Genomic DNA, 23,324 nt, shown 5'->3' on the forward strand with positions numbered 1-23,324 from the left:
TCACATCTAAACGCGCAACTTTAAATAAATATAGGCAACACGTTCTACTTAATTAAATAGACTTTTTAATAAATGTTTTCTCCTACAACATCAGAGTGCAGCGCCACATTGAATACGCACTACAATGACGATAGTTTACAGCGATTTGAAGCATGTTTAGTTTTTTTGGGGAGGGAGGGGGGGCAGAGCTTTGTGACGTCATATTTGAAGGGGGGGGCAGAGCTTTGTGACGTCATATTTGAAGGGGGGGGCAGAGCTTTGTGACGTCATATTTGAAGGGGGGGGGTCTGACTTTTTGTGACGTCATGTGACGAATGGGGGCGGGGGGGGGGGTCAAAAATCGTCCAAAATCGCGTGACGTCATTTATGGACGGCCCATTTCCCACCTGATGACGGACGCTTGTTTTGCGCCCGAAACGTCGTTCTTTAATTTATTTATTTTCATTTTTATTTAATTATTATTTTTATTTGTCTACCCACGTGACTTTACCGACAAATTCACGACGTCACGTTTCAGTTTCCCGCCTTTTTCAGCCGTGACCCACGTGACGCCCGGGCGGGCTCGTGATTGGCTCTTCACCGACGACGTCAAAGGAAACACTAAATATTCACCTCACGATAATTTACATTACTTGTGAAACAACGAACTAAAACGGTAAGGATTTAATAACCGTTCACGTTTAAAAAAAAAAATTCTGTATAACTTTATATAAAAAAGTCCCGGGGGTTCAAAGGTCAGGCGGGTGACGTCACCGCGCGGAGCGGTCTTCCCGTGTAAACAACCCCCCCCTTGGGGTTGCACGCGCGCAGCGGATGGAGCGCGGCGGGCGGTGAGGCGGTCGCGCGCGCTGGGAACTCGCCCGGAACTCTTTTCTTTGTGCGTGGATTGAATTCGCGTCTTTCTTCGTGACAAGTTGAGCCACGCAGCGGTAATAGGTGGGCGCTGCGGTGGCTATGAGATGTTGAACTATCCTTGCCTGGTGCACAGGAGGTCGTGGGTTCCATCTCGACCCTGACTGATGTATATTTGGAGTTTGCTTCTCTCATCATCATCACGGTGGCTATGAGATGTTAACTACCTCGTCTGGTACACAGGAGGTCGTGGGTTCCATCACCATCATCATCACATTGGTTATGAGATGTTAACTACCTCGCCTGGTGTGCAGGAGGTCGTGGGTTCCATCCCGACCCTAACGCCTGCTGTATATTTGGAGTTTGCGTGTCTCTCTCATCATCATCATCACGGTGGCTGGGAGATGTTAACTACCTCGCCTGGTACACAGGAGATCGTGGTTCCATCCCAACCCATGACACCTGCTGCTGTATATTTGGAGTTTGCGTGTCTCTCTCTCATCATCATCACGGTGGCTAGGAGATGTTAACTACCTCGCCTGGTACACAGGAGATCGTGGTTCCATCCCAACCCTGACAACTGCTGCTGTATATTTGGACTCTTCGTGTCTCTCCCCATGGACGCGTGGATTTGTCTCCGTGTCCTCCACATTTAGACTCCACATCACGCGTTTAGAGCGTTTGGCTGTGATACATTTCCACGCGACGATGCTGATGATGATGATGCCACTTTGTTGAGCTATCATCTGTAATCTTCTTGGTTATTTCGGTAAAGTCACGTAGAAGGAAAATAATAAAATCATAAAAATGAAACATAATAAAATTAAATTATATTATTTTATTACGTTTTATTATATTTTATTATTTTATTGTTTTTCTTCTACGTGAGTTTTACCGAAAGAACCAAGAAGATGAATCCCTGCAGTCACGAAAGCTTTAAATCGAAATTTAATTATTTTATTATGTTTTATTTTTATTATTGTATTACTTCCCTTCTACTTGACTTTACAGAAAGAACCAAGAAGATGAATCCCTGCAGTCACGAAAGCTTTAAATCGAAATCATCTGTGATGTCCAGGTGGTCGCTTCTGAAAGAGAGCCACTCCATAACTCGGTGGGCGTTAACTTGGTAAAATAAAATAAAATAGTGTATAATATTCTTGGGTTTTTTCGGTAAAGTTACGTAGGTAAAACATTTAATAAAAATAAAATAAAAATCACGACGTTTCGGAGGCAACACAAGCTTCCGTCTTCAGGTGGAACCGTCACAGCACGATTGCTGTACTCTTAGTTCTATCGGTAAAGTCACGTAGGTAAAAAATGAAATGAATAAAAAATAAAAACAATAAAATCACGACGTTTCGGAGGCAACACAAGCTTCCGTCTTCAGGTGAAACTGTCACAGCTGTATCAAGTAAATTTAAATTTAAAATTTTTTACCTACGTGACTTTACCGAAAAAACCCAAGAATATGAATCCTCGCAGTCACGAAAGCTTCAACTCTAGTTTATAATAGCCGGGCTGTGGTGGTGGCACGTGGCTGTACACGTGGCCTCGAATCAGAATCTTGATTCGGACTGCAGGAGGAATCCGATGAGCTATTAAGCTCTCGGGCAAGCTACAACAGCAACCGACGCGCACGCACAAAGAGCGGAGTGCAACATAAGAGACACATCGTGAGCGGGGTCACTAAATACAAATACAGGAAAACCTTGGATTGCGAGTAACTTGGTCTGCGAGCGTTTTGTAAGACGAGCAAACTTTTTTAATAAATATCAACTTTCGATTTAAAGCTTCTTTCGTGACTGCAGGGATTCATCTTCTTGGTTCTTTCGGTAAAGTCATCACGTAGAAGGGAAATAATAAAATAATTAAAATAAAACATTACAAAATAATTCTCACGACGTTTCGGCCACAACGCAAGCAGCCGTCCTCAGGTGAAACCAGGTCTGTCGGGAAGACAGACCTGGTTCCCTTCTACGTGACTTTACCGAAAGAACCAAGAAAATATTAACTTGATAAACGAGCGACATCTTGCAATACGAGCAATACGTGCAGTTATACGCCTTGTCTGCCGAGCGTCACGTGATCACAACTTATGTACGAGTGCTTTGATACACGTTTCCGGAACGAATTATTCGCTCGCAATCCAAGGTTTTGCTGTAATGCGTTCATTATATAAATCCCGTTGGGCAATGCCCCCAAAACAAAAACGGTTTCAGACCACACAGCAAGGAAACACACAGCAGTCGTCCCCCAACGTAGAGACGTATCAACTTTCGATTTAAAGCTTTCGTGACTGCAGGGATTCATCTTCTTGGTTCTTTCGGTAACGTCACGTAGTAGGGAAGTAAAAAAATAATAAAAATAAACATTTTTTTTTATTACTTCCCTACTACGTGACTTTACCGAAAGAACCAAGAAGATGACGCGTCATCGAGGGTTGGTGGACCGCACACGGATGGGCTGTGAAATTCCCTCCCTTGCCGTGATGAAACCCGACTGCGGTCGGAGCTTCTTAACTCACAGGGTACTTTGAAGTAAACCGAAAAGCTGAGCTTGAGGAATCGTTTACCCATGGTCTGCCAGGTAGCCCTCGGCAAGGTAAGGTAAAAATTAAACGGTAAAAAAAACAAGACTACCTTTAATTTTGATTTAAAGCTTTCGTGACTGCAGGGATTTATCTTCTTGGTTCTTTCGGTAAAGTCACGTAGAAGGGAAGTAATAAAAGAATAAAAATAAAACACAATAAAATAAAATAATTCTCACGACGTTTCGGCTACAACGCAAGCAGCCGTCTTCAGGTGAACTGTATAGTAGTTTGCATTGTAGCCGAAACGTCGTGAGAATTATTTTATTTTATTATGTTTTATTTTTATTATTTTATTACTTCCCTTCTACGTGACTTTACCGAAAGAACCAAGAAGAAGACTACCTTTAGCCTACCTTATACCTTACCACAATACAATCGCTCTACCCTACCTTTTACCCTTAGCAGGTAAGGTAAAAAGCAACGAGCCTACCTTTTACCCTACCTTTTACTCTTACCCCATACACAATTACCCGCTGCCTCTTTCGATTGCTGTTCGCAGCAACCCCAAAGATGCCGTTGCTGGCATCCTTGACCTCGTCCTCTAGTGCCTCTACCTCAAGAACGTGGACCGTCTCCATCTGGTCCGACATCAATGATCGCAATTTAAAATTGAGGCCACGGACTGCGCCACGGAGCTTCTAGCGGTAAACTAGGCACCGTATTTACCGGGTAATTATTCGCGCTACGTTTACCCTACAGGGCAATTCTTCTGAGCTACCTTTACCCTTTAACCCTTGACCTTGCCCCTTGGCATGTCGATCTCCCGGCAGGTTGAGCCTCCTCGTAGCCACGTCGTGCTGCTGATGAGCAAGCACGAGGCGGAGCTCGTGACGTGGACTGAGCGGCCTGGAGCAGCGCTGCCGATGCTGCGTGTGAGTTGACTGTGATGTTATCTGACTCTCTGTTGTATTACATTACATTTCTAAGTATACAGTGATACCTCGGTTCACGAACTTAATTCGTGAACTGACTCTGGTCGCGAACCGAATTGGTCGTGAGCCGAGGCACATTTCCCCACAGGGTTCAATGTAAATCCGGTTAATCCGTTCTGACTTTTTTTGGGGGTTTTTGAAGCACAAAAATATGAAACACATTACAATACACATTAGTACTGTACAGTATAGTAATGTATAAAGAGAGAACACTAACCTTGCTTGAGATGACTTCAGTAAGCATTCAAACGGGTGAACTGTACAATACAGTAAGTACAGTATTGTACAGTACAGTAGTACAGTACTGTATGTGCTAAAAAGCACACCAAAAAGCAAAAAGTCACTGAAAGTGTCTTCACAGTACTCACAGTACTTCTCTTTCTGTGTCTCTTCTTCTCTCCACGATCTTCCTACAGGAAGTCACGACCACGTGACAGCCTGGAAATAGCATTAAAATGGCCGCGGCTCCTGTTCGTGAACAGAAGCGGAGTTCGTGAACCGGAGCGTGTTGTTATGAACTTTTCTGTTCGTGAACCGAGTTGTTCGTGAACAGAAGCGGAGTTCGCGAACCGGAGCATATTTTTATGAACTTTTCTGTTCGTGAACCGAGTTGTTCGTGAACAGAAGCATTCGTGAACCGAGTTGTTCGTGAACCGAGTTGTTCGTGAACAGAAGCGGAGTTCGCGAACCGGAGCATATTTTTATGAACTTTTCTGTTCGTGAACCGAGTTGTTCGTGAACAGAAGCATTCGTGAACCGAGTTGTTCGTGAACCGAGTTGTTCGTGAACAGAAGCGGAGTTCGCGAACCGGAGCATATTTTTATGAACTTTTCTGTTCGTGAACCGAGTTGTTCGTGAACAGAAGCATTCGTGAACCGAGTTGTTCGTGAACCGAGTTGTTCGTGAACAGAAGCGGAGTTCGCGAACCGGAGCATATTTTTATGAACTTTTCTGTTCGTGAACCGAGTTGTTCGTGAACAGAAGCGGAGTTCGTGAACCGGAGCATATTTTTATGAACTTTTCTGTTCGTGAACCGAGTTGTTCGTGAACAGAAGCATTCGTGAACCGAGTTGTTCGTGAACCGAGTTGTTCGTGAACAGAAGCGGAGTTCGTGAACCGGAGCATATTTTTATGAACTTTTCTGTTCGTGAACCGAGTTGTTCGTGAACAGAAGCGTTCGTGAACCGAGTTGTTCGTGAACCGAGTTGTTCGTGAACAGAAGCGGAGTTCATGAACCGGAGCATATTTTTATGAACTTTTCTGTTCGTGAACCGAGTTGTTTGTGAACAGAAGCGTTCGTGAACCGAGGTATCACTGTACTAGATTTGTGTTTCTATTTCATTTATACCTGATGATGATTGCTTGTGTTGCAATCGAAACGTCGTATGCTAGTATTTAATTTAATTTATATTTTTATCTTTATACGTGACTTTACCGAAAGAACCAAAGAATAATGTGAGTTGAGTGTCACACTCACGGCAGCGGTTGCACTGGTTTCAGAGTTCCAAGTTTATCTTGGAATGCCTTTTGGCGTCATCTGGTCCAACACCACGTGAGACTAGGCTCTAAGAAAAGCTGTCTCGGGTGTGGACCAATTAATTTCAAGGATGGTGCATATCATCATCAGAGTTGTGTGTTTTGTTTGCATTCCGACTGCAGGTATTGTGGTCAATGCAAACATGACTCCTTGTAAAGAAGGTGTCAATTTTGTTGCCAGATAAAAGGGTAAAAAAACAATTATCATATTTTGCTACTGGCAAATGAGGTTCCAATGGTGTAAATGCTTACCCCGAGCTCTCATACTCTGATGGTGCATTGTCTTTGAGTTGTGCGCCTTTTGGCGTCATCTGGTCCAACACCAATGGAGACTAGGCTCTAAGAAAGCTGTCTCGGGTGTGGACCAATCAACTTCAAGGACAGTGCATATCATTATCATCAGAGTTGTTTATTTTTGTTTGTATTTTGACTGCTTGTGTTGTGGTTATTGCAAACATGATGCATTGTATAAATGTGTCAGTTTTGGTGCCAGATAAAAGTGTAAAAACCTATGACTATATCTTGCTACTGACAAAGGAGGTCTCATAATGTAAAGTTCATCTTTTTCGATTTAAAGCTTCTTTCGTGACTGCAGGGATTCATCTTCTTGGTTCTTTCGGTAAAGTCACGTAGAAGGGAAATAATAAAATAAGAAAAATAAAACATAATAAAATACAATTCTCACGACGTTTCGGCCACAACGCAAGCAGCCGTCCTCAGGTGAAGACCAGGTCTGTCGGGGAGACAGCGTCTGAATGACTTTAAACTTTAAACTATTTTTATTTTGACAAGTAAGGCCCACTGAGCTATACAGGATGCTTCAAATGTGAACACTTATATGGGACTCTCTGACACCTGCTGCTGTAAATTTGGAGTTTGCACGTCTCTCTCTCTCTCATCATCACGGTGGCTAGGAGATGTTAACTACCTCGCCTGGTGTACAGGAGGTCGTGGGTTCGATCCTGACCCTGACGCCTGCTGCTGTATATTTGGAGTTTGCGTGTCTCCCCGTGATCGCGTGGATTTTTCTCCGGATCCTCCGGTTTTCCTCTCCACATTTAGAATAATGCTTTCAGAGTATTTGGCTGCTCTACATTTCTGCGTGATAATCAACTTTGTTGAGCCGCTATCATTTGTGGCCAGGTCGCTTCTGAAAACGAGCTACATAGCTCAGTGGGCCTTACCTGGTAAAATAAAAAGTAATTGATTGTTCTTCTTGGTTCTTTCGGTAAAGTCACGTAGAAGGGAAGTAATAAAATTATAAAAATAAAACATAATAAAATACAAGTCTCACGACGTTTCAGCCACAACGCAAGCGGACGGCTGCTTGCGTTGTGGCCGAAACGTCGTGAGAATTATTTTATTATGTTTTATTTTTATTATTTTATTATTTCCCTTCTACGTGACTTTACCGAAAGAACCAAGAAGATGAATCCCTGCAGTCATGAAAGCTTTAAATCGAAATTTAATTAATCGTTTTTACCTGCTGCGCTGGGCAGACAAAGGCGGACGAGTGTGATGCTGGCCACCCACCCCCTCGCGCGCCCTTCATAGGTGCTGCTACTCGCTTTCTAATGCCCCCTTATCAAACACTCGCTCGCCGTGCGGTGACCACAGCGTCTCGTGAGGAGTCGTCTCGTCTCCGCCGATACCGCCCAACTCCACCGCAGCCACCGGGCTCGCACAGCCTCCGCGGCCGACTCGGCGTCCACCGCCGCCGCACCCATGTCCACCACGTCCCCGTACTTCACCGCTGGTGGCCCTGTGGGGATGCTGACCCGCAGCGGCCGGTCGGCCTGGGCGGTCTCGGCGCCGGAGCGAGCCTCGCCAGACGGCGGCGGCGGCCCCCGACGTGAACGTGGCGGCCGCCCCGGACGTTTCCCGCCCGTCAAAGTGGAGTATGACGAGAGGGACCACGGCCACATCGACGGTGAGCTTCCGCGGCTTGAGTCGAGCGAAATGTTTCAATTTTTCTTGAATTCTTTGCCGTTCAGAGATGTCTGCACGTTGCAGCGTGGGTCCCAGTTCGCGCGAGCGGGCTCGGCATTCGATTTGGTATTTTAAAGGCCACAAGGAACCGTAGAGACACGACCACCGCACCCTACGGTAGCTGGCGCCAAGCTGTGCCACTCACTCCCTCCCACGTGCCCCTTGTGGGAGCCTCGGTACCGATGAAGTTACTTTATTTTAGCTTTTAGCTTTTTTTCCGTTAAACACTCGTGGCGCCTTCTTGGTTCTTTCGGTAAAGTCACCACGTAGAATGGAAATAATAAAATAATAAAAATGAAACATAATAAAATACAATTCTCACGACGTTTCGGCCACAACGCAAGCAGCCGTCCTCAGGTGAAGAACAGGTCTGTCGGAAAGACAGCGTCTGAATGAACACCACCAAGCTTGGCAGCGTATATTTAAGCTGGGTTAGGGGAGGACACCTTTTTTACCCAGCTTAAATATACGCTGCCAAGCTTGGTCGTGTTCATTCGGACGCTGTCTTTCCGACAGACCTGTTTTTCACCTGAGGACGGCTGCTTGCGTTGTGGCCGAAACGTCGTGAGAATTGCATTTTATTATGTTTTATTTTTATTATTTTATTATTTCCATTCTACGTGGTGACTTTACCGAAAGAACCAAGAAGATGAATCCCTGCAGTCACGAAAGCTTTAAATCGAAATTCACTTGTGGCGCCTTTCCTGGCACAAATCTGCCACCCAAAGCGCCACCCATCACATTGATGTGCACGTACAAAGTTAAGGGCGAAACTGACATCGCGAAAATCGTCGCATCGTGAAAATTACTACCTTGTCGTGGAAATCTACGACGTGAAAGATTACAGCGTCGCGGGAATATTCATGTCACGATTTATCCTGAAGATTTCCATCGTGCATTGAAAATGAAAATCGCATCGTGAAAAACATCACCGTATCCTATCGCCAAACACGATGCCGTATCGTGTTGTGAAGATTGACACCCTGTAATTTTTTCCACGGTACATCAGCATCGTAGCATGAAAATTTCGATCGCACCGCGAAAAACGGTGCCGTATCTTATCGCCAAATTCGATGCCGTGTCGTGTTGTGAAGATTGGCACCCTGTACATTTTTTCCACGGTACATCAGCACCGTAGCATGAAAATTTGAGATCGCACCGCGAAAATTGAAGAGTGACACCCTGTAATTTTTTCCACGGTACATCAGCATCGTAGCATGAAAATTTCGATCGCACCGCGAAAAACGGTGCCGTATCTTATCGCCAAATTCGATGCCGTGTCGTGTTGTGAAGATTGGCACCCTGTACATTTTTTCCACGGTACATCAGCACCGTAGCATGAAAATTTGAGATCGCACCGCGAAAAACGGTGCCGTATCTTATCGCCAAATTCGATGCCGTGTCGTGTTGTGAAGATTGGCACCCTGTACATTTTTTCCACGGTACATCAGCACCGTAGCATGAAAATTTGAGATCGCACCGCGAAAAACGGTGCCGTATCTTATCGCCAAATTCGATGCCGTGTACGTTGTGAAAATTGACGCCCTGTAATTTTTTGTTTCTCACGGCACACGAGCACCGTATCTTGCCATGAAAATTGCCGTCGCGCGGTGACAAACTTTTTTTCGTGTCGCCAAATGAAACGGCATCGTGCCGCCGCGTCACAAGAACGCGTCGGCGAGACCCGAGTTGGCGCGACGGCTCGCAAGGAGCAGCTCAAGGAGGAGGAGGAGGAGGAGGTGAAGGTGAAGGAAGAGGTGAAGGAGGTCAAGGAAGAGAGGAAGGAAGAGCAGGAGGAGAAGGAGGGGAAGAGGAGGCAGAGGGCGGGAGGCCCGTGGGAGCCGCCCCACTGGAGGACTCAGCTGGACCACGTGAGGCGGATGCGGCAGCATCGCGACGCCCCCGTCGACCACATGGGCGCCGAGAAGTGCCACGACGAAGACGCCGCGCCCGCGGTACGGCAACACGTGCGCCGGGCGGTGGCACCGCGCCGGTTAGAAGCCTAAGCATTGCACGGTGGCGAGGAGATGTTAACTACCTCGCCTGGTGTGCTGGAGGTCGTGGGTTCGATCCCGACCCTGACGCCTGCTGCTGTATATTTGGAGTTTGCGTGTCTCTCTCATCATCATCACGGTGGCTAGGAGATGTTAACTACCTCGCCTGGTGTACAGGGGGTCGTGGGTTCGATCCCGACCCTGACGCCTGCTGTATATTTGGAGTTTGCGTGTCTCTCTCTCTCATCATCATCACGGTGGCTAGGAGATGTTAACTGCCTCGCCTGGTGTGCTGGAGGTCGTGGGTTCGATCCCGACCCTGATGCCTGCTGCTGTATATTTGGAGTTTGCGTGTTTCTCTCTCTCTCATCATCATCACGGTGGCTAGGAGATGTTAACGACCTCGCCTGGTATACAGGAGGTCGTGGGTTCGATCCCGACCCTGATGCCTGCTGCTGTATATTTGGAGTTTGCGTGTCTCTCTCATCATCATCACGGTGGCGAGGAGATGTTAACTGCCTCGCCTGGTGTGCAGGAGGTCGTGGGTTCGATCGCAACCGTGATGATGTGTGCTGTATGTAGTCGACTTGCGGGCATCCACGCTATTGATGGGGAGGACGGTGGCAGATATTTCTAAATCGTGGATCATCCGAAAATATAATCATTTTCCGCGCATGTCTATGCCAAACAACCACGTAGGTATAAATTATGTTTAAGTTAAGGAAATGTTGTTTGTTAGTGAACCAATACTAATGGTCGATGGATCGATCTCTGGCGTGCTCAGTGATGACACTTTCCTGGCTCCCACGTGGAAGACTTGGCCCGCTAAGTGGGTGACAGCAGCAGAACCACGCAAATCAACATCAATCAAACTCCGCCCACTGTTGTAAAGACATGGCAACTACTGTACTGTAGAGGCGATCTCACGTGGGTTTCGGATTAACCGGAGCAACATTTCTTCGATTTAAGCACGTGACTTTGAGAAACAACTTCTAAGTTTTTTTAGATGATTAATGTGGGCTTAAGGGAAAATCCACGAGCCATTAATGTACGTCAAAATCTCGCGGTTAATTTGCAAATCGGATAAACCGCACACAGATAATCGAGAGTCTACTGTATTTTGAGTTTGCGTCTCTCTCTCCCCGTGGTCACGTGGATTTTTCTCCGGGTCCTCCGGGTTTTGCCCTCCACGTTTAGAATCAACGTCACTGCGCGTTTCGGCTGCTCTACATTTCCACGCGATGATGATGAGCCACTTTCGTTGAGCGATCATTTGGAATCCGAATCTCTGGAAGGAATCCGATGAGTTATAAAGCTCTTTCTCGCAGATGTTCAGTCGGGGCTCCGGGGCCAGCGAGTAACAACAGCAAACGATACAAAACACACACCAGCGCCGCAAACGTAGAGGGAGAAGGAAAACAAAGAATTGAAGGTGCCCCGGGTTAAGTGGTTGCGTGGCGAAAGCCGGAGCGAGGAAATCATCAACACACGGCCGCGGCCTTCACAGGCCTTCATCTTCTTAGTTCTTTCGGTAAAGTCACGTAGAAGGGAAATAATAAAATAAAAATAAAACATAATAAAATAATTCTCACGACGTTTCGGCCACAACGCAAGCAGCCGTCCTCAGGTGGAGACCAGGTCTGTCGAGAACTCTGTCTGAGAAGACAGAGTCTCATTCAGACGCTGTCTTCTCGACAGACCTGTTCTCCACCTGAGGATTGGGAACCCGTAGTCTGAATTCAGACGCTGTCTTCTCGACAGACCTGTTCTCCAACTGAGGATTGGGAACCCGTAGTCTGAATTCAGACGCTGTCTTCTCGACAGACCTGTTCTCCAACTGAGGATTGGGAACCCGTAGTCTGAATTCAGACTCTGTCTTCTCGACAGACCTGTTCTCCAACTGAGGATTGGGAACCCGTAGTCTGAATTCAGACGCTGTCTTCTCGACAGACCTGTTCTCCAACTGAGGATTGGGAACCCGTAGTCTGAATTCAGACGCTGTCTTCTCGACAGACCTGTTCTCCAACTGAGGATTGGGAACCCGTAGTCTGAATTCAGACGCTGTCTTCTCGACAGACCTGTTCTCCACCTGAGGATTGGGAACCCGTAGTCTGAATTCAGATGCTGTCTTCTCGACAGACCTGTTCTCCACCTGAGGATTGGGAACCCGTAGTCTGAATTCAGACGCTGTCTTCTCGACAGACCTGTTCTCCAACTGAGGATTGGGAACCCGTAGTCTGAATTCAGACGCTGTCTTCTCGACAGACCTGTTCTCCAACTGAGGATTGGGAACCCGTAGTCTGAATTCAGACGCTGTCTTCTCGACAGACCTGTTCTCCACCTGAGGATTGGGAACCCGTAGTCTGAATTCAGACGCTGTCTTCTCGACAGACCTGTTCTCCAACTGAGGATTGGGAACCCGTAGTCTGAATTCAGACGCTGTCTTCTCGACAGACCTGTTCTCCAACTGAAGCCGGCTGCTTTTGCGTTGTGGCCAAAACGTCGTGAGACTTGTACTTTATTATGTTTAATTTTTATTATTTTATTATTTCCACTCTACGTGACTTTTACCGAAAGAACCAAGAAGATGAATCCCTGCAGTCACGAAAGAAGCTTTAAATCGAAACTTCACAGGCCTCTCGCTGTTGCAGCGCTTGCCCCGGACAGCTCGTGAAGGCTATGGTGGTGCGGCGGGGTGGTGGTGCGGCGGGGATCTCTGCGTTTGCGTGAGCAGGTGCGCCGCTACCAGGTGTTGGTGTCGCTGATGCTGTCGAGCCAGACCAAGGACCAGGTGACGTCCGCGGCGATGGCGAGGCTCCGAGGCCACGGCCTCACGCCGCTGAACGTCGCCGGCACCGACGACGCCATGCTCGGCCGCCTCATCTACCCCGTCGGCTTCTGGAAGGTGTCTCACCCCGCCCCCCCCCCCCCCCCGGCCCCCCACCACCTGAGCCCCGTGCCTAGCCGGCGTCTTTCGTGTGAATCGCGATTAACGGTGACGGCGATTTGTGCTCGATTGAAAGGGGGTCACTCCCATTGGCATCCTGGCCCCTTGAGGTGTCGCAGATGTCACAACCGGGTACCCCCCGATACCCGTACCCTACCCGATACCCGGCTACCCGTACCCGGCCGGGTACGGGTAGCCGGGTACCCGGCCGGGTACGGGTAGCCGGGTACCCGTTTGCGACCCTGGTGCGGCTGGGTACGGGTAGACCGTGAGTCACTGGTGAGTAACCGTTTGTCACTCATTTCCCAACGTCTTGTCTCTTCTCACAATTCAAGTTCCTAGAATCAACCCACCCACGCCTGCAACATGGCTTCATCCCAGAGGTCGCAATCGGGTACCCGATACCCGTACCCTACCCGATACCCGTACGGGTACGGCCGGGTACAGGTACGGGTACCCGTTTGCGACCCTGGTGCGGCCGGGTACGGGTACGGGGGTAAGGAATCAAAACCCGTTTGCGACCTCTGAGGTGTCGCCAAGGCTACAGGCAACGTCGAACTCGCATCTCGCCCATCTCACTTACTGACTCGCCCACAATCTCAGTAACTCATTCAGTCGCCGTCTCACTCGCCCACCCATTTCTTCAGAACTGCATTTTGTGTTTAGTTTGTTGACGTTTCTCCGCACCTCCAATTAGCACGTTTGGCTATGTACGTTGCAAAAGAAGTTCAACGTACATACGACACACGTACGCACTCTGGCAAATTAGATGCATCTTGGCCTCTTGCGGTATCACCAGGGCTACAAGCAACATCGAAGCAACATCAAGCTCCAAGCGACATCGAGTTTCTCACTCGCCCATCTCACCCAGTCATTTACCAACTCGCCCAGACGATCTCACGAACCGACCGACCCCCTCATTCAACCGCCATCTCACTCGCCCACCCGCCCATTTCTTTAGAACTGGCCCCGAGTTTCGTAGGTTAAAAAAGAAAACAAATTAATTAAATCACGAAGTGTCGGAGGCAACACAAGCCTCCGTCTTGAAGATGGAAACGTCGTGATTTAACTTATTTGTTTTCTAGTTTAACCTCTACGTGATTTTACCGAAATCCTTGCAGTCACGAAAACTTCAAATCTAGAATGGCCCCGAGTTATTTAGAGGGCCTCTGGGAGCTACGCCGATTTTAAATCATCATCGAGATTGATAAACTAATTTCTTTAGAGCTGCTTGTTGTTCTTCTTGGTTCTTTCGGTAAAGTCACGTAGAAGGGAAGTAATAAAATAATAAAAATAAAACATTATAAAATAATATAATAATAAAAACTGCTTGTTGTTGTTGTTGTGTCTAGTTTGCTGCCCCCCCGCCCCCCCCGTACCTACGATTAGCACAGAGGGTCGTGTCGCGGTTCGCGATTCCCGATCACGGCCACCACTACGGTCCTGAGCCTCCTCCCCTATGTGGACTCAGCCTCAAATGAGTACCTGGTGCGGTATGCAAACAACGCTACTGGGGAGACGAAGGCGGCCGGGCGTGGTGCTGGCCACCCACACCCCCCTCGTGTGCCGTGCCGGCCTTCACAGGTGCTGCTCATGAACAGCACTTGCCCCTACAGTCTATTACAGGCTACACGGGGCATCTTTATCTTGTTTGGTTGGTCGTGATGATGAAAGTCACTCGCCATCTGTAGACGCAAGTCACAAGGAGTGGCGATTGATGATGATGATGATGGAAATTGCTGACGTGGTGGTGGTGATGTTTACGATGTGTAAATCTTTCTCACAGACCAAATCCGGACAGGTCTCATCAGTCAGCCGAGCTCGGTCACCACTGTATGTATTGTATGTTGAACTTCTATAGCACCGTACGCAGACAACCGCGCTAAAAATCAAGTAATCTCGATTAGAAGTTTTCGTGGCTGCAGGAATCCATACTCTTTGGTTCTTTCGGTAAAATCACGTGGGTAGAAAATACCAAAAATCACGACGTTTCGATCGCAACACAAGCAATCGTCATCAGGCAGAAAGACAGCAGCAGCAGCAGAACTGCTGAACAAGACAGGGCTGTTGCAACCAGAGGTGGTATAGGTTTGAGGTGGGCGTCACCCAAGGGCAAGAAGGAAGGATGTTATTATACAATCATTGGAAGGATTTTACTAACCAGGTAAGTCATAACTTGCTGTGATGTTAGCAGTCATTTCCGACTCTAAAATCTCACCGGCACGGCCACCGTTACGGTGGTTCTCTGGCTTTTATACGTCGGCCTCTCACCGTGCAGCAGCCAACGGCGCAGCTCGTGTTGCCCACGAGGTGGCGCTGTGCCCGGTCCTCTGACACAGACACGCTACCTTCACTAACACAGCCACCGCTTGCACCTCTTTCGCCTCGACGTAACGGTTGCTCCCGCTGTTCAATAGGCTGTAAGTCTCTCCTATTAACGCAGCTGTTGTACGTGCGGCGACGGTGCTTGTGTGCGACGATGAAACAACGAGCAGTTCTAAAGAGATGAGTTTGTCATTCTCTAGGCCAGGGTGGGGAACGTCTGGCCCGCGGGTCGTACGAGGCCCCGCGAAATCATTTGGTCTGGCCCTGCCAAGGCAACCGCAGGCGGGACTCGAAATTCAACAAATCTAGGAGCAAACCTGGCAAAGCAGTTGCGAGTAGCAGCAACATCATCAATACCAGCTAACATCACACGCCTCGCCAATTAAGAGAAGCAGTTCCAGCCATCGCATTAGGGGCGAGTTAATTAAATGTTTGAGCAAAAATAACAGGCTAATTTTTAAGTTGATAATTTTGCATGGCCCGCGAATGATGTTGTAAATATCCAAATGGCCCTTGGCAGAAACAAGGTCCCCCGCCCCTGATCTAGACGATGATGTAAAAGTGTACAGCTCCAGTGGCTTCCTCATATCGGCAGGAGAGAGCGTTCCAGACGGTCAGCTGATTCCAAAGAACACAGGATGAGATGTTACTATCCTTTGTGCAAGCACTTCCAAGAGTTCATAAACAGTGAGCCTGGTGAAATTTGGGGAGCGCATCGTCAGTAGTGAACCTTTGGTTCCCAGGGTGTTTCGGCCTTTCATACTATACACCCTCCCCAAAGGCGGCCAGCGACAGGGTGATCAATCCTACGCTTGCGTCCCATTCCCAATTAGTCATAGGAGTTGCCTTGTTGTTGATAGCCAACATCCCATGGGACTATGCATGGCAGGGGCGTCCTCCTCCCTGAGTCAAGCATTGTTGACTGCATACCTCCTGGCCCTCTCACTTTGGGGCCCAGCTGGGGTCTTTCCTCTTCATCCAGAGCCACTGACTGCTGCCTTCTGCCGCCTCCGATACAGCTCTCATTGCCGTAGGTAAAATTTTAAAATTAATAATAGTAAAATAAAAATACCGAAAAAACCTAAGAATACGAATCCTTGCAGTCACGAAAGCTTCAAATCTAGAACTGTATGTACACTCTAACGGCACTTGCCGCCGACGTTCTGTCGAGGCTACGCGAGGGGGGGGGGGGAGGTCGTTGGCTTCCGTGTGCGTCCCTCCGCAGACCAAGGTGGGCTACATCCGGCGCACGACAGAGCTGCTGCTGGCGCAGTTTGGCGGCGACATCCCTCGCTCCGTGTCCGAGCTCGTCAAGCTGCCCGGCGTGGGCCCCAAGATGGCCCACCTCGTCATGGACATCGCCTGGGACGAGGTGTCCGGCATCGGTGAGGCCTCGCTGCCCCCCCACCCACCCACCTGGCATGATCTCTCCACTGTGGTGACCATCTGACATGAGTTGTGCGGTTGATATCCAGCAGCCCACCCTGTTCGTTTCTGCGATTGTAACACCCACAGTGACACTTTGAACTATTTTTTATTTCACCAGCTAAGGCGCACTGAGTTGTGTGATCACTTTCTCAGAAGCCACCTGCCCAACGCAAATGAGAGCAACTCAACGAAGTGGCTCATCATCGTGTGGAGATTTGTAGAAGCCAAACAATCTAAACACGATGTTGATTCTAAGTGTGGAGGGAAAAACTGGAAGACCCGGAGAAAAATCCATGAGACACAAACTCCAAACATGCAGCAGGTGTCGGGGTCGGGATCGAACCCACGACCTCCCGTGTACCAGGCGAGGTAGTTAAAGTCTCGCCACCACCCTTGTCAGAGGCACTTAACACGTAGCACGCTTTCGCGACCAATATTCATAACGGAAAGTTTTTTTGGGGTTAGATGGCGCAATTATGAATGCCAATTCTGGCAGATCACCTGGTGAAGCCTGGTTGTAATCAGCAGCGAAACGCCACGGCACTCATCTCGTAAACGTTGTGCGTTTGTTCACCAACGCACCCGGTGGTGCTGAGAAGCAGCAACTAACTGGCACGTTTTGTTCACGCGACAAACCCACACCCATTGGCCGTGTTTCGGGTGGGTGGAAAGGCTTTAACGACACGTTTATATTTACACGCTTTAACCCAAAGGGGAAAAAATAAGTAATATTAAAAAAAAAACACGCTTTAACGAAATGTACCCTACTAGTAAACAGAACGTGGCCAATTCGTTACTAGTCCAGCACACCCCCCCAAAAAACCCCAGGATTATGAATCTTAAGTCTAACGTATACAGCTCCATCGCACATATCGGGGTAGAATTTCTGTTGTTTCACCATGCATGTTGTCCCCGTGGTCGAGTGGATTTTTTTCTTCCACATTTACAAACATGCATTAAGATTATTGACGTTATTTTGGTGCTATAAATGTCCAAATGTTGGGGCCACTTTGTCGAGCGATCTTTTGTGGCCAGGTCGCTTCTAAAAATATATTTTTAACTTAAAAAAAAACACGCTTTAATGAAATGTACCGTACGAGTAATGGCAGAACTCCACGACTCCAGGAAGTGACCCGAAGCTTGCCGTAACGTAAGGGACTGTGGCCAATTACAGCCAACGTCAGTTGAGCGTGGACAATTAGACCCAAGCCGAAACATAGCATATAAAAAAGAATGTTTACATTTTTTTTTTTTTTGATAGAATATAGTATTGTCATCAGTATGACATAAGTATACCAAGTCTGCAGTCGATACCACATTGGGAAGTGGGTTAAAATGTAGTTACAAGATTTGAGAATACAACAACGACAACAAAAACAACAGAGTGAGTTAATAAAAAAAGCGTGTAATAATAAAAACAAGATTTGAGTATACAACAACAACAAACAGAGTGAGTTAATAGAAAGCGTGTAAGAAACCACTACTTTACCATGCTCTTGCCCCAACAGTCTGTTGCGGGCTACACAGGTGAGCTTCGCCTCTGCCTTTTGCGTTGACAGGAGTGGACACGCACGTGCATCGGATTTCTAACCGCTTGGGCTGGGTGCGCAAGGCCACGCGCACTCCTGAGCAGACGCGCGTCGCCCTGGAGGACTGGCTACCCAGGTACATCATCGTCGTCGTTGTCGTCATCGGTCAGTCGTCGTCGTCATTGTCATCATCAGTCGGTCGTCGTCGTCATGATCGTCATCGTCATCATCGTCATCATCGTCATCATCGTCATCATCGTCATCATCAGTCAGTCGTCGTCGTCATGATTGCCATCGTCATCATCGTCATCATCGTCATCATCGTCATCATCAGTCAGTCGTCGTCGTCATGATTGCCATCGTCATCATCGTCGTCATCGTCATCATCGTCATCATCGTCATCATCGTCATCATCAGTCAGTCGTCGTCGTCATGATTGCCATCGTCATCATCGTCGTCATCGTCATCATCGTCATCATCGTCATCATCGTCGTCATCAGTCAGTCGTCGTCGTCATGATTGCCATCGTCATCATCGTCGTCATCGTCATCATCGTCATCATCGTCATCATCGTCATCATCAGTCAGTCGTCGTCGTCATGATTGCCATCGTCATCATCGTCGTCATCGTCATCATCGTCATCATCGTCATCATCGTCGTCATCAGTCAGTCGTCGTCGTCATGATTGCCATCGTCATCATCGTCGTCATCGTCATCATCGTCATCATCGTCATCATCGTCATCATCAGTCAGTCGTCGTCGTCATGATTGCCATCGTCATCATCGTCGTCATCGTCATCATCGTCATCATCAGTCAGTCGTCGTCGTCATGATTGTCATCATCGTCATCATCGTCATCATCGTCGTCATCAGTCAGTCGTCGTCGTCATGATTGTCATCGTCGTCATCGTCGTCATCGTCGTCATCAGTCGGTCGTCGTCGTCGTGATTGCCATCGTCGTCATCGTCGTCATCGTCGTCATCGTCATCAGTCGGTCGTCGTCGTCGTGATTGCCATCGTCATCATCGTCATCATCGTCGTCATCGTCATCATCGTCGTCATCGTCGTCATCAGTCAGTCGTCGTCGTCATGATTGTCATCGTCGTCATCGTCGTCATCGTCATCATCGTCATCATCGTCGTCATCGTCATCATCGTCATCATCGTCATCATCGTCATCATCGTCGTCATCAGTCAGTCGTCGTCGTCGTGATTGCCATCGTCATCATCGTCGTCATCGTCATCATCGTCATCATCGTCGTCATCAGTCAGTCGTCGTCGTCGTGATTGCCATCGTCATCATCGTCATCATCGTCATCATCGTCATCATCGTCGTCATCGTCATCATCGTCGTCATCGTCGTCATCGTCGTCATCAGTCAGTCGTCGTCGTCATGATTGTCATCGTCGTCATCGTCGTCATCGTCATCATCGTCATCATCGTCGTCATCAGTCAGTCGTCGTCGTCATGATTGTCATCATCATCATCGTCGTCATCGTCGTCATCAGTCGGTCGTCGTCGTCGTGATTGCCATCGTCGTCATCGTCATCATCGTCGTCATCGTCATCATCGTCGTCATCAGTCAGTCGTCGTCGTCGTGATTGCCATCGTCATCATCGTCATCATCGTCGTCATCGTCATCATCGTCGTCATCAGTCAGTCGTCGTCGTCATGATTGTCATCGTCGTCATCGTCATCAGTCGGTCGTCGTCGTCGTGATTGCCATCGTCATCATCGTCATCATCGTCGTCATCGTCATCATCGTCATCATCAGTCAGTCGTTGTCGTCATGATTGTCATCGTCATCATCGTCATCATCGTCATCATCAGTCAGTCGTCGTCGTCATGATTGTCATCGTCATCATCGTCGTCATCGTCATCATCGTCATCATCAGTCAGTCGTCGTCGTCATGATTGTCATCGTCATCATCGTCATCATCGTCATCATCAGTCAGTCGTCGTCGTCATGATTGTCATCGTCATCGTCGTCATCAGTCGGTCGTCGTCGTCGTGATTGCCATCGTCGTCATCGTCGTCATCGTCATCATCGTCATCATCGTCATCATCGTCATCATCAGTCAGTCGTCGTCGTCATGATTGTCATCGTCATCGTCGTCATCAGTCGGTCGTCGTCGTCGTGATTGCCATCGTCGTCATCGTCGTCATCGTCATCATCGTCATCATCGTCATCATCGTCATCATCGTCGTCATCAGTCAGTCGTCGTCGTCGTGATTGCCATCGTCGTCATCGTCCTCGTTGTCATCATCAGTCAGTCGTTGTCGTCGTCATCGTCGTCGTCATCACATTCGTCCGGCCACACCGCCGGCGTCGCGAGACGAGGGATCCTTTCGGGAGACTTCTCGCATGGCGTGATGCGGCGCAGGGCTACTACTATACACTACACTATACACTACACTACTATACACTACACTATACACTACACTATACACTACACTACTATACACTACACTATACACTACACTACTATACACTACACTATACACTACACTATACACTACACTACTATACACTACACTATACACTACTACACACTACACTACTATAAACTACACCGTTATTAGGAAGCCACTGAAGCTACGCACTTTTAAATCATCATCTAGACTGAGAAACTCCCGGAGTTCAAACTGAAGCTTTGTGATGCAGGGGGCAGAAATAGATAAGAAAGCTAAGTTAAGCCGATTAAAGACATCCTTTGTTATGCTGCAGGGGGGGTAAATTGGAGTTGTGCAAGCTAAACTTGCACGCTCAAAACAACGTGTGGCACATTTTTTCCAAGTGTTAAGAGTAAGCCGGGCTTGGAGTCAAATTTCATAGTGATGGTAGTGTGTCACGCTGGGAGTAAAAGACTGGGAATATGTATTGCGCCCGAAACATTGAGAAACTCCCCCCCCCGCACCTCCGATTAGCGCGGTCGGCTACGTACGGTGCGAAAGAAGTTTGCCTTTCGTACACGCATACGTACGTGTCAAACCACCACGCTCAGCACGCGGCACGTACGTATTACTCCCCGCAAAGTTCACTCGACGGGAGCGTTTGCATGGCGGTCGTTTGTATCCGCGCATGACCCTGTGACCCCAGGGAGCTGTGGAGCGAGGTGAACTGGCTGATGGTCGGCTTCGGGCAGCAGACGTGCCGGCCCGTGGCTCCGCACTGCGCCGAGTGCCTCAACCGTGCCGTGTGCCCCTCGGCGCGGGCGCTCGCGACGAAGAAGAAGAAGGTGGTGGCGGCGGCGACAAAGCCCCGTGCCGGCCACACCAAGCGCTGAGAGTCACTCCGGCCGCACCGAGCGGTGAGAGCCGTCACGGCCACACCAAGCCCGGAGCGCCGGGCGGCGATGCACCAAGCCCTGAGGCCTGGCCACACCGATCGCTGAGCGCCGGGCGGCGGTGCACCAAACCCTGAGGCCTGGCCACACCGATCGCTGAGCGCCGGGCGGCGGTGCACCAAACCCTGAGGCCTGGCCACACCGATCGCTGAGAGTCGCTCCGGCCACACCGATCGCTGAGCGCCGGGCGGCGATGCACCAAGCCCTGAGGCCTGGCCACACCGATCGCTGAGCGCCGGGCGGCGGTGCACCAAACCCTGAGGCCTGGCCACACCGATCGCTGAGCGCCGGGCGGCGATGCACCAAACCCTGAGGCCTGGCCACACCGATCGCTGAGCGCCGGGCGGCGATGCACCAAGCCCTGAGGCCTGGCCACACCGATCGCTGAGCGCCGGGCGGCGGTGCACCAAACCCTGAGGCCTGGCCACACCGATCGCTGAGCGCCGGGCGGCGGTGCACCAAACCCTGAGGCCTGGCCACACCGATCGCTGAGAGTCGCTCCGGCCACACCGATCGCTGAGCGCCGGGCGGCGATGCACCAAACCCTGAGGCCTGCCCACACCGATCGCTGATCGCCGCTCCGGCCACACCGATCGCTGAGCGCCGGGTGGCGATGCACCAAACCGCGAGTCTTGTTCGCGGCACAGGCGAGTGCTCCTGCGTCAACCGGTGTGGGGGGGAGGTATGGCCCCCAGATGTCGCGATGCTCCCCGGCAGTGGTCCGGCTGTCGGGGCCTCGCAGCAATCCGCTTGCACAGCACGTGCATAATGAAGAGGGTTTTGTTTGAATCGTATCTATGTGCGTACAGTGAAAGCTTGGATTGCGAGTAACTTTGTCTGCGAGTGTTTTGCAAGACGAGCAAAAATTTTAAATAAATATTAATTTGATAAATGAGCGAGTTTTTGCATTACGAGTAGTACGTGTATACGTTTTGTCTACCAAGCGTCACGTGATCACAAGTGATATACGAGTGCTTTGATGCACGAGTGCTTTGGAGTACAAACACGTGTCCGGAACGAATTATTCGCTCGCAATCCAAGGTTTTACCGTACTCGTGTTGGAGTTTTTTCTCAGCGGACGTAACCAAACGCGCTAATCGGAGGTGCGGGGGAAGGACGTGAAAGACTTGACAGGTTGGAGAGCGCGTGATTCTATAGAAATATCAACACGTCGCTAAACACGCCACCGCCCGGCGCGGCCGGCGAGCAACGGTTTTGCCGCGTGCGCCAAACTTGCGCCGATTCGGTGCCGACTTGTCAACGCCACGGCGGCCGTGTAGAGTTGGAGACTCAAACCCCACGGCGGCGTTCGCGACTTGGTGACGTTCACGCCGATGATTGCGACGGCTGTAAGCAGCTTTGTCGGGCGATTAGCCGGAACCGTGGAAAAGCCTCCTCCCCGCTTTCGGCCTTCATTATGGATGCGCGATCTAACCCAAGAATAAGTAATGTTGAAACGAAACTTTTTTTAAAACGCGCTTTTAAGAAGTGTACCGGTAATGGTAGAACTCCACGACTCCAGGAAGTGGCCCCGAAGCTTGTCATGACGTAAGGCACCGTGGCCAATTACAGCCAATGTCAGTTGAGCGTGGACAATTAGACCCATATATATTTTTTTAATGATAGAATATAGTGTTGTCACCAGCATGACATAAGTATACCAAGTTTGCAGTCGATACCACATTGGGAAGTGGGTTAAAATTGAGTTACAAGATTTGAGGATACGACAACGACGACAACAACAGAGTGAGTTAAGTGAAAGCGTGTAACAATAAAAACACCTCTTTTAGTTCTAGATTTGAAGCTTTCGTGACTGCAAGGATTCATATGCTTAGGTTTTTTCGGTAAAGTCA

General features: G+C 49.0%; 1 protein-coding gene across 5 annotated transcripts; it reads left to right on the forward strand.

Moving 5' to 3' along the window:
* Positions 1-770: 770 nt before the first annotated feature.
* On the forward strand, positions 771-23,324 carry NTHL1 (nth like DNA glycosylase 1). 5 transcript variants are annotated; one of them, XM_061577138.1, is made up of 9 exons: positions 786-936; positions 4,216-4,317; positions 7,531-7,843; positions 9,571-9,857; positions 12,631-12,801; positions 14,630-14,676; positions 16,394-16,553; positions 18,156-18,261; positions 21,225-21,388. In XM_061577138.1, the coding sequence occupies exons 2-9, from the start codon at positions 4,249-4,251 to the stop codon at positions 21,242-21,244; spliced, it is 1,173 nt and encodes a 390-aa protein (XP_061433122.1). In that variant the 5' UTR covers positions 786-936; positions 4,216-4,248; the 3' UTR covers positions 21,245-21,388. The 5 variants fall into 5 exon arrangements, with proteins under 5 accessions (XP_061433120.1, XP_061433122.1, XP_061433118.1 ...); XM_061577136.1 differs by lacking the exon at positions 14,630-14,676 and having other exon boundaries at positions 771-830; positions 21,225-23,324; XM_061577134.1 differs by lacking the exon at positions 14,630-14,676 and having other exon boundaries at positions 21,225-23,324.

The sequence above is a fragment of the Lethenteron reissneri genome, chromosome 63 (assembly GCF_015708825.2).
Source record: "Lethenteron reissneri isolate LAM-NWPU_2019-01 chromosome 63, ASM1570882v1, whole genome shotgun sequence".
Classification (NCBI taxonomy): Eukaryota; Metazoa; Chordata; class Hyperoartia; order Petromyzontiformes; family Petromyzontidae; genus Lethenteron; species Lethenteron reissneri.